Source organism: Bombus vancouverensis, chromosome 6 (genome assembly GCF_051014615.1).
Source record: "Bombus vancouverensis nearcticus chromosome 6, iyBomVanc1_principal, whole genome shotgun sequence".
NCBI classification, from domain to species: Eukaryota; Metazoa; Arthropoda; class Insecta; order Hymenoptera; family Apidae; genus Bombus; species Bombus vancouverensis.
The window spans coordinates 189,936-201,869 of record NC_134916.1 but is presented as its reverse complement, the minus strand read 5'-3'; the positions used below and the strand labels follow the sequence as shown (position 1 = coordinate 201,869).

Sequence of the window (11,934 nt, the reverse complement as noted above, 5' to 3'; positions counted from 1 at the left end):
GGCTACACTTAAAAAAAAACGAAGCCTATTAAAGTGTTCTTTAAAACTCGTAAACGCGTCCATCTGAGAAAAACTTTTTCCATCGCGTAAGTGAGCTGTTATTTTGCCCGCATTGTATTTCTTACATGTAATGCCTGTTACACGTTTTATCTTTAAAATAGCAAACTCATTATTTACTCGAGATTTATTCCTAGCGCACAAATATTTTTCAATCGAGCGATGCAAAGTTTTACTGTATCTCGGATCATCACAAGTTAATCAAAATCTTGAAGATTCGATTTCACCTGCTCAAAGTGACTTTTGCAGGCAAAAGAAATTGTTCCTCGGATACTTTAATATTTTTTACTAAATTTCATCAAAAATAGAATTTTATTTGCTAATAGAAGATAACTATGTTTTGGTACTCCTACAGAACAATATCACGACATTCGCTAAAATTACAAATATTGTACAGTATATTCACTACAAGGCTAATTGAAATAGCTTGTAATCCAACATATAAGAATGCTACTTGCAAAGTATCTTTGCTAGTAACAGTTTAAAGTAGAGAGATATTCCTAAAAAATCATATATTTTATACATATATGTACGTAGTATATACAGTGAATATAACTATCTTTCTGAATTTATAAAATAACAGTATATAATAATGAATAATAATAATAATATAATATAATAATAATAAAAAATAATATAATAATAAATAAAAATAACATAATAATAATAAATTTATAGAATAACAATATTCCAATATTTATATTTTTCCTTGTTGCAATTTTGTAAACCGTCAAAGCGTTTACAACAGAAATTCCCAGAAGGAATTGAATGCCAAGTTTTCTGTACCATTTGATTCCTTTTCTAATTGTGGTGGCATAAGAAACCATTTGATCGGAATAATCTATACCACACTTTCCTTCGTTATATTCGACAACAGCTAGCGGTTTTAATGTAGCGAACAAGCGAAACGAAAGATCATTCTTGAGACCACCACTTGAGCGATTCGCATTACTAAAATATCGATAGGAGCACCTAGCAGAGACTTGGTACTGCTGTACGCGTGACCTGACGCAGACTTTTTTGAAAACACGCGTGGCAGTCAATGTGTTAATAAACTATTAAACTACATGTCGTGAAGAAGTATCCCCTTTATGAACATTTATTAATAGCTCTAGAGTTGATAATATTAGCTTGAGGAAGTTCTGTATGTACGTGTAATTGATAGTACTCGCGTACACCTGTGCGTGTAAAACGTTTCAAGTTAATAAAGAGAACATGATACACGTGGAATAGGTATGAATAAAAATTACAAGAAGCCGGAGAATATTCTAAAACGTATGCCATGATAAAATATAAATTGTAAAGAGTTATAGATCATGTTATTATATATTAAAATTATGCTTAACAAGCAGATATTAGCGTAAATATGACGCTGCGTTAATTAAATCCAACAATATTGAGGAAAGAACAAATTGAACAATACGTAGAAATAATTTAGAAAAACACTGTTAGATCAATTTCAAATTGGGTTTTCTTTACTCGATGTCAAACTTAACTCTTACTCGTCTTTTGCATAAACTCTTTTCGTGATATGAAACTTTAGAGTTGACATGCTGCTGGTATTAATTGCACACGCAGAATAAGATTTTCCAAATTGAACCGAAACGATTTAGACAGAAAAATGTAATACTTTCAATACTCATAACAATTATTTATGCATTCCGCATATAAACCTACCGAATATTTATTACTTACTTTTAGCTCAAAAATATTTGATATACTACTACCAAGCAAATATTAGATTGAAGAGGAAATCATACATGAAAGATGTCACTTTTTTTAATAAAAAGTTCGTTCTCATCAAAGTTTCTGGCAATTTATTACATACCTGTGTACAAAGTGGATTACTTTGTAACACAACTGGAAAGTAACTTTCTTTAGTAATGATTTACGTAATAAATTACGCAAAAAGTAAAAAGAAGATTATATTTTAAATCATATTCTAAGAATAACTGTATTTTAAACGTGATTTCAAAAGAATTTTGAATTTAAAAATTCGTCAAAAGTACATACGTACTTACTACTTCGACACGATCTAGGCTAATTATGTGTACTAATGTTTATACATCTTGATAGTAGCTGTATTCAAAGAGCGCGTCGAATCTTTTTATAGTATTTGCCTTTTGATGTATTAAAAGTATTGTAGTAACTGATGGTTTCTTAGAGTAAGGACAAGTGATGATGGTAGAGTTCAAAGTTTAGTGTATTTTAATAAGTGATATTCAATAACAAAAGGATCGACTACAATATCGTCGCACGCCGACTCACACTCCGCGTCCGCTCAACTCGCACTCTGCTTCTCGACTGACTCTCTGGCCGTTGTAGCACTCTATTGTCTTTTGCTGGGCCCACCGCACACGTGTTCTGCAGACGCTCGTAGCCAGGGTCACGTAGGTCTTTTCGGCAAGGCTATTTACTTGAAGGACCCGGTAATGCATTGATGGAGCCGACAGCGCCTCGGCTCTCGCGACATTGTCTGTAGTTAGCTCGACGTTTCTTGGGCCCTTCTCCCCGATACTACAGTATCATTAGAGATATTCTTCTTATTATCGCAAATATGTATTGTTCTGCTCATTACATCGACAAGTGAACGGATTTTAAGCTTCCTGTTCTTTTACATTTTCAATATTTCCAGAGTTATTTGTTTTCAGTAGAAAAAATATTAATTCCTGCCACTTTTGAGAGGAATTGTTTAGAAGTGTATCCTGTTTATCTCGAATCGCTCAAATATATCGGGGAAAAATGAATGACACAAAAATCGAATGACATCGAAAAGGATACACTATTATATTCGTGTGTATTTACTTTGCGTGTATTGTCTTAACATGAAATCTCTTGCGTGTTAAAATATTTCAATGGATATCTCCATTTTTTGTTACATAATCACGCAGCTGACGTTCAGACATCTCTAAAATACTAGAAACTTGCGTCTTTCGCACCATCCGCTATCGTAATAGAAACTTTCAAATTCGACAGAGCAATACAAAGCACGTGTCACGTAAAATAACAAAATAAAAAAGGAATTTGAGGTAAAAAAATAAAAAAAGAAAACTTTATTTTTTTTCTAACATCAATACACTTTACAATCTACTTCCGAACTCTAGGCGTGACTTTCTAAGACTGACTCTTATGATTTTACTTTCGATCGGATCCGATTACTTTCTTTTGTCATTCCTCAACATCCCCACCGTCCATGCATTTGCTAGGCGTCCGCGATCGTTGCCACGTGCTCTTTCTTCTAGAACCTTCGGTGGAAGGACCGTTGGGATGTTGATGGTTCATTAGGCACTTCAGCGATATACATTGTCGCCGAGTGCCGCCACATCTTTATCTCTATCGTCAGTCCGTCGGATTTGAAGTATGCCGGTCGTGACACACGCGAAAAGTGACTGACCAAAAAAGAACTGAATGTTTTGACGACATTAAGAAACTGCAGCCTTGTATTTCAGCAATATCATACCAGCAATAACAAATTTTGAGAAATATCTTTATGTTCTATTCCTGTGGCGTACTTTGGATGACGCTAATCCCGGCGACACACTAAATTTTGAAATCCATACGACTGATTCTACAGAAGCGGGGATTCTACAGCAGCGATTTCGCTTGCACAGTTGTTCATTTAATTTGTGAATTGTAAGAAACCTCAAGTATGTCAGAGGACATAGTGATATTGCTACAAAAGCGACTAGACAAATAGAGAGCTACATGTGATTTTATCGTATTTTTTTAACCCTTTCGCTTCGGCAATCCAGTCCGCCGAAGTACTGTCACTGAACGGAAACGCGCGCCAGAAATACGCACAGTGTGCGTGGCTACTGTATATACGTTTTCCTAAGTCTTAAATAATAATAATTCTTGTAAGAACCGTATACGAAATATCGTTTCACTGTCAATAGATTTAGTAGATTTTTTAGCACGAAACAATATACGATTTTGATGTTGTTTCAACAACGAGTAACTTAAAGAAGTGATTAATCCAATATGTCAATAAAATCAAGGGAAAATGTTCTGTCGATAACGAAAAAATATATTAATGACCACAGATAGCATTTGTATATGCATCATTTTTGTCAAATTTTGTCTTCAAAACACAACTTTGGACAATACAAGAACTAGATATTAAGTTTTTAATGTTTTTAATATTCCTATTTTATCTACTTTTGCTAAAATACATTAAACACATTTCAATACTAAACTAAAGATCTTTAAACTTAAAAATGACTTTTGCTTATTCCCATGTCACAAACAATTGGCTTTAATAATTATCGATCAATACTCTCTTATTCGTAAGCACATCAGCATATTCGATCCATGCATATTCACGTAAAATGTTACTACTTCCTGCCTTTCGTTACATGTATCTTAATAAATTGTATCTTATTAAATCTTAATAAATATGAGTCTTAATAAAAGAGGTTACTTTTTACGTAGACCAAACCTAGTTCTATTATTAAGCGCGTAAGCAGATAAGATGAAGATCAAATAGAGGCAAAGCTAAAAAATAACGACTATATATTTTCATGTTTCAGCGTTGAAAACTTATGTGGGTGAAACGCTAGAATTGACTGGAGTTCTTCGACAAGAAATGGGCACTTGTCTTTGCATAGACAGCAACAATGTGCCTCCGACAGTCAGCAAACGTTACTCTCTACAAGTTCACTGTATGTATTATTAAGCGCTTATCATAGAGTTATTATACAAATATATTTGCAATTATCATTCTTATATATTATACAAGGTGAATCAGAACACGTGGAAAATATGGCAGAGGTTGATTCTGAATACTGAAATAAGAAGAAAATTTTATATAACATAATATGCCTAATATGACCATACGTTCCGCTTATAGCTTATTTTGCGATGCTAAACATTACACAGATGAACGATTTCTTGGAAAATGGATAAATCGTGCTGGCCTTATTTCCGGACCAATACGCTCTTCGGATCCGAATCCGTTCGATTATTAAATACGGGGACGTTTAAAATCTCTTACTTATAAAACGTTAGTTGACGTGACGATCAAAATTTTCGACAAATTCGTGTAAGCTGTTCGAACAAGATGGACGATCTATGACGCGACGCATTCGCGTTTCCGTAGAAACTGGAACTGGTCGATTCGAGTAATTTCTCTAAAGATAGGTAAGAAAGTACTGTGACACAAAGCAAGCGTCTACTCGAAAACGTTTATACGAAATTTTCTTCTTATTTTAATGCGCTGAATCAGCCCCTGCTTGCCTGGAAGCCGTACTTTCCACATGTCTCGAACTCTATCATACCGATCCACTAGGTAAACAAAATAAAAGCCTGCCAAGCACTGTGGCGGCACGGGCCACGGAACTTTTCAACGGCTCCGGATGCAAAGCGCGACGCCGCCAAAGCGCAACACCGACGTGCCCAATGTACCATCGATATCTTCACACTCTTTCCGCCGAATTCTCGGAAGAGCATACACGTGCCAGCACTGGGCTACGATATCGATGGGCTACGAAGGGAAGAATCTGCGCGATCCGAAACAAAAGCACAGGCAGTCTGTCTTACGCCATTAAATGTGTAACTCCTCGGTATTATTTGCATAGCAACGCGTCGAATGATCTCTCGGTGTCTATCGTTATTTGTTAGTTGTTACCAATTGTCTGTTAAGTGTAATTGTTAATTGTTAATTGTTAACTCTGATTGTTGATTAGTTCTAAATAAACTATTGTTCGTTAAAAACACCAAGAGTAGTTCCTTACGCACCTATCACCATACCACCTCAGCACGAACGCCGTATAGATTGTTTTCACCTGTTCGATTCGTGCTAGATTTGACTAAAATACTCATGCGAACTTATTGAAAATATAAAATCCGAATTAACATCCAGTTTTCAACAACCTGTCTAAAGATACCGCTCACAAACAAGCTATCATTTCTTGAAACAAATATATAAGATTTATTTACGTTATCAATTTTGTCGTGTGTCGAAATACAGCCCACTCAAAACATTCTATGGACCAAACGAAAAAATTGTTGACATTGATTGTCAACAAGTCCTACAAACTAGGATCTTTCATATTTCTTTCGCTTTTGATAATTAGGCACAACCTCCCGCTAGCCGATGAGTCATTCTGCTATATTTGGCTTATCCTTTGTTATTATACAAATTACTGCCATTGTTCACGGCTGATCTACTAATTCGTTTGGTGACTAGACACTACGTTAGATATTTTAATCAAATAAACTCATAATTGTATCGATAAAATACTTCCTATCAGTACAATATATGATCCAAAATTTAAACATCCTGCTTCAGGGCGACATATCCAGTGAATTAACGGCGCCTGAACAATCCCTTAAAACGGGTAAATCTATAACTTTATTATCTAATTTCAACCTAATATCCACAAACTGATCAACATAATTTCACTATGCCCAAAAAGAATCGCCTTGCAAATGATATCGATATTTACGACATTTTTTTGCTATATTAATATAGTATTATTTGTTATAAATCCAGACCACCGACCTCGACCAGGGCTATCAAAATTCGCCTTCGTCATGGCCAATAACCAATATAATATTAACTACGATAGAAACTGTCATTGTTAATTTAACACTAGCTATCGCTGCTATAATACGAATAGCCTGTATACATATTAAATAAACTGTAATAAATAACTTATTATTTTTAAATACACCCTGTCTTATTTATCTACACCTTCCTTTGTCTTACGTCCACCTTGACCTACGCATTGTCACGTAAAATTCGTGATAAAAAAGGATTTTTGCAATCCACTAGCGATAAAAAGTTCGCGTACAAGGTAAATAGCGGGCAAAAGAACGGTATAAAGCATAGAGTGTAGAGTATAGTAGCATCGCAGAAAAAGAAAAATCAACAGCTTGCTCGGTCATTGCGCAGCAACAGATCGAGCAACGATACAAATGATCATGGAAGTGCGTTTCTGCTTCCCGGTCTGTTCGAACTATGACGATTTGTCTTTCTGATCTTTCCGACTCGACCGTTGCACCGTTCACTCGACCATCGACCATAAATTGTTTCGAATTTTCTAGAGAACGGACACTTGAAACTACGTGCTTGCGGTACATTCGATAGCCAGAACAGAGGGATCCTTCGTGAGCCTGTTTTCGTCCTGCGAGACGAGCAAATTATTAGAAATTTCCTGATGCAATTGTACGCGGTTTTATGCAACTTTGATTATACACGTGAACGATATTTGGCACAGAGGAGTAACATTTTCGGGGTAACATTTGCGCACTAATAGGTTCCCACGTAGCTAAAATAAAGCAAAAGTTGCGCGAAATTAACGGATGACAATTGAGAAATTTCTTGGGTGATCTACGTTTATTACGAAATGGTTGGATGCGAGAATCGATATCTGGTAGCATCTAAGTTGTCCGAGAGAGTTTCACGATAAAGGAACAGATCTCTGCCGATACTCTCTATCCGACTATCGTAGCAGATTTGCGTACTTTTGCAAGGTTCTCCAAATTAATACAAATTTCTAACTACCGTAACATCGAGATATTATACATCGTAAGGCAAAGTTAAGGAGAGTGGCGATGACCTCGAAAACGCGAAAAATATCTCAGAAGATAGAATTTTGGTGGCGCGAAGGACAAATGTTCGTGATGGTTTTCCCAATAGCGATTCTGATTCTCCCTTGCCGTGTCTGCTCGGCGCCACTTCCGGCATCGTGACAACCACCGTAAGCCCTAGGACGCCCTTACAGCCTCCTTTACATCGCATATGCCCTTCTCGCTGTTGATGAAAATCCAATTTGTGAAATTAGACGTTTGCTCGCTTTGAGACAAAGTAAACCGCGTTTCTCACAGGTGTTCGGCAGATGGCGATGATGAGATATAGTGCAACAAAGTGAAATTTTACGCGCGTAAATCTAACAGGATTATAATGTAACAGAAGCACAACAAAGAGGAAACTTGTGATGAAAAAGGAAGAATATATTACCAACGAAACTCTTTTGCTCCATTTTCTTTCGTAGAATTATATTTCACTTGCGAGTATTATAGCAGGTCTGCCTTTGATACAAAAATCATAAAAGGTTTACGTATCTGCACGTATATTTACGCTGTATGAACGACACTCGAGTATTACACGCATGCATTATCGACAAATAGATCCACGTTCGAGATAAGAGTTCCTCTTTGATACTTTCTTATGGTATAAATAACGAGAAATTGTCAGGAAGTATGTTACAGTGAAACTGCTCGTACTTCGTTACTTTTACTCGCATGTATGACACCTACAACGATATTCTTTGTTGAATCAATAAATAAAAGCGCTCCCCAGCGTACATACAAGACTAGATCTTGAAATATAAGAATCGACGTAACAATAAGACTAAAAAAGTTCGAAATGAAAATAATTCGCCGAAACGGCAAAAAGAGAATACCTGACACAAAAATAACGATACGGTAAATCAGCGTCCCGTTTTAATTTTCATCGATCAGTCGTCCAGCAAGCGAGATGTGTCAAGCAGCAACGGCGACAAGGTAACAGAGACGAAATATTATCGAGTTAACGCACGCGAAGTGGTCGCGGGAATGGCTGACGGGTGCGAGAGTGCAATGCACTTACGTCACGCGAATTTCAGACGAAACAACTGGTGGTGTAACGAAAATTTAGCGTCGCAACCGAATGTGCTAAATATAAAATGGATGGCTGTTGACCGAAAGAAAAATGCTCGACGATACGGTGCCGCCGTTTGTTCTCTTACAAGATTGAACGTCCACGGTCGACCCATTTACCAGACCCTCCTCGTTACACGAAGAGACGAAATCACCAGTGCTATTTAATCGTGCGAATTATATCACGCGTATCTCGCGAATTATTACACGACAGTGATAATAAGGCAAATCTAATAAAATTTACTTCTCATTAAAAAGTCGTACCAAAACAATTATTTATTAATTGGTTTATTTATTAATTCTTAAGAAGATACATATAAATAAGAAAAAATGGTAAAATTTGATTAGTATAATAAAAGTAATATATGCCTATGATCATTCTAAAATATAAAAAGTGAAATAGTCTTACGTTCATTGGTATATTTTAAGAACACATACATCTTTTAACGATAGTTGCAATGTAACATCATTTTTATATTACACGCAAGGTATGGCAAGTATTCCTGCTCTAAGGCACAATTTGAAATCAACAACATTCAGTTTAACAAATTATAACTTCTATTCGTTTTCCATCATGGAATAACGCGGTGGTGTCTTCCATATTGCACTGGACGTGCGTTGTAATCTACTCCTATCTATATTTTCAAACATTTCAGTTAAATCTGGTGTGCACATTCTTCTATCAAAGAATTTATAGACTGCTTTCTTCGGAATTTATCGTTGCATTGCAAGTTCATTTTCGCGTATGTATGCTAAAATTGATAAAAATTCGAGTACTCCATGCATTATAATGTTTATTAACTCATTAAGTAAAACAACACTTACATTGCGCCTAATGTGGAATTGTACGCCTTGGTCTGGCTTCATCGTCCGATGTGTCGTCGTCAGGTTTACTGTGCAAAACAGAAGTGGACCTTACTGTTTGGAGCTATATTTTGGATAAAATATCGAATGAATAATAGCTTGTGTTTTTATAACAGAAGAATACTTTGATACTGTTTGTAATGTTACCTGCGATGTCATCATCTGAGTCTCCTTCTTTTGTTTCGCTAATAAGATTTTTTTTGCTTTTTCGACAGATCTTCGTGCCAGTTTTTGAACAATGGCTTTTTCTGAAATTTTTTCTTTTTCAAAGGCCTCGATTCTCCTTCTTACGGGCACATTTTTCTTCATTTCATTTTGAATGTCCTGTTTCGTCATGTTTCTATTAGACATTTCCCTTTCACGGGATGGCTCATCTTCTGCGAATAATTCTTCGAACTCGGTGAGTCCAATCGCTTGATTCAGCTGCTGAACCTCCTCCTGCAGAGTTATTGGCGACCGTGATGTAAATTTAGGTTCATTATTTTTTCCTATACTACTAGCCAAGTTTTTATTAATTACTACCGTTTCGTTTGATTTTATTGGTGATAAAGGTTCTACAATTGCGGTAGCGTCCATCATCTTCTGCGTATAAGTAGAATTGATGTCCATCGTGGAATTCATAAGAGGAGTAAATTTCTCAAGTGCATCCTCGCACATTGAAGGATCTTCAATATCATTTCTTGCTGATGGAATTACTGTATCATCAATAATATTAGAATATTTACCCTTCGTGTTTTCACTCCGTGAAAAAGTTCTCTTTATATTACTATCTCTTGTTGTCATTGAAGACTTTAATGGTTCAATCCTTTCTGGCTGTTTTGCATCTTCTTTTGAAATTGTTTCGCTTAAAACATTCTTTTTTGTTTTACTATGTTTTGTAGGACCTTTTGTGTTTTTTTCATCTGAACTACTTCTAGCACTTTCCTTTTTTTTAGGTCGGCCTCCACGTTTCCTCTAAAAATTTAGAATATATTTAACAACGTTATAGTTGTATTTATATACACAATGTACATACAATTGTATAAGCAATTAGATTTTGACGCATTAATTAACCGATATCAAACATTATTGGGTACTACATATAAGGGTTAGTATTGATTAGTAACATAAGATATGGGGTAAGATTAAAAGTATTAAATTTCATCATAATATGACACAAACATTTACATTACTGTCATCATCAAGAGTTAGCCTTCGTAATTTTGTAACAAGTGACGTTGACTGCTGCTTTTTAATATTAATTGCAGCTTTTATTGCAGCCTTTCTTTTTGTTCGGTCAATTGTTGTTTCCAGCACATCCTCAGTTTTTACATCTTTATTTTCTGTTTTATCATGTACTGCTGAATCTGTTACTGTATTGTCAGTATTGATAATATCATTTTCTGGGATAGTCTCTTTACGGCGATAACCTTTTTTCTTCAAAACTTTCGGCCTCTTTGTAGTTGAAGGGCCAGGGACTGATTGTGGTATTTCAGCAATTAAACCATGTAAATAATCCAGAGTGTCTTCAAGCTGGTTGTTAATATATTTTTTAACATCCAAGGAATAATTATGTATATTCGATATATCTTTGGTAATCATTTCTTTAATCTCCTTCTTTGATCCAGTATCCATATTTAAAATCTACGAATAAATGATATATATTTAATATATACATTAAACTATACTTTTTAATAATACATACCATAATTTAATATTATGGTTGAAATTATGACGTATATAGCAATTAATACATACACATGTGTTTAGTTCTATTAACTTAGAAGCACATGTAAATTAAAAAAATATATATATATGAAACAATAATAAAATAATGAAGTAACATTGAGAATAGAATCTAGTTTAATTACACATATATACCCTTTTAATAATTCCGTTCTTATAAATTTTATTAAATTTACAGTGAAGCTTACAATTACACTAATGCCAATGAATATTAACGTATGCGTTTATTATTACACTAAATAAAAATGAAAGTAATGCAATGAAAAATACAATATACCTTAATGGAAATAAAATAAGTAAATAGCGAAGTATTTATTAATATTATTATATAGCATTATATTATATTATTATAATATTTATTAATATTTACTTACCTTTTACGTTTGCACAAAAACTATAAAATTTTAAATATAAAGAGAGATTTATAACAGAGATAAAGCAAGTCACAGAAATTAGTGTCTTTCAATGGCAAAAATGCGTTAAAGGAAGTGAAACGATAATCTCCGTCTCGCGTCACAAGCGGAACTGTGTCAGTTTTGCTCCTTGAAAGTACACGTAGCGGTACATGAGCTAGAGAACATTTCAAACCATGTTGTTGTTTTTTTGCTTCGGAGTATCAAGATCGTGAGGACATACATAATATAT

At 34.9% G+C, this 11,934-nt stretch overlaps 1 protein-coding gene across 1 annotated transcript; it reads right to left on the bottom strand.

Annotated features, from left to right (window-relative positions):
* Positions 1 to 8,972: 8,972 nt before the first annotated feature.
* On the bottom strand, positions 8,973 to 10,774 carry LOC117162281 (uncharacterized). The gene is made up of 5 exons (XM_076619456.1): positions 10,726 to 10,774; positions 10,087 to 10,518; positions 9,712 to 10,002; positions 9,526 to 9,628; positions 8,973 to 9,452 (listed from the first exon to the last, which is right to left on the bottom strand). The coding sequence occupies exons 2-4, from the start codon at positions 10,345 to 10,347 to the stop codon at positions 9,533 to 9,535; spliced, it is 648 nt and encodes a 215-aa protein (XP_076475571.1). The 5' UTR covers positions 10,348 to 10,518; positions 10,726 to 10,774; the 3' UTR covers positions 8,973 to 9,452; positions 9,526 to 9,532.
* Positions 10,775 to 11,934: the final 1,160 nt, after the last annotated feature.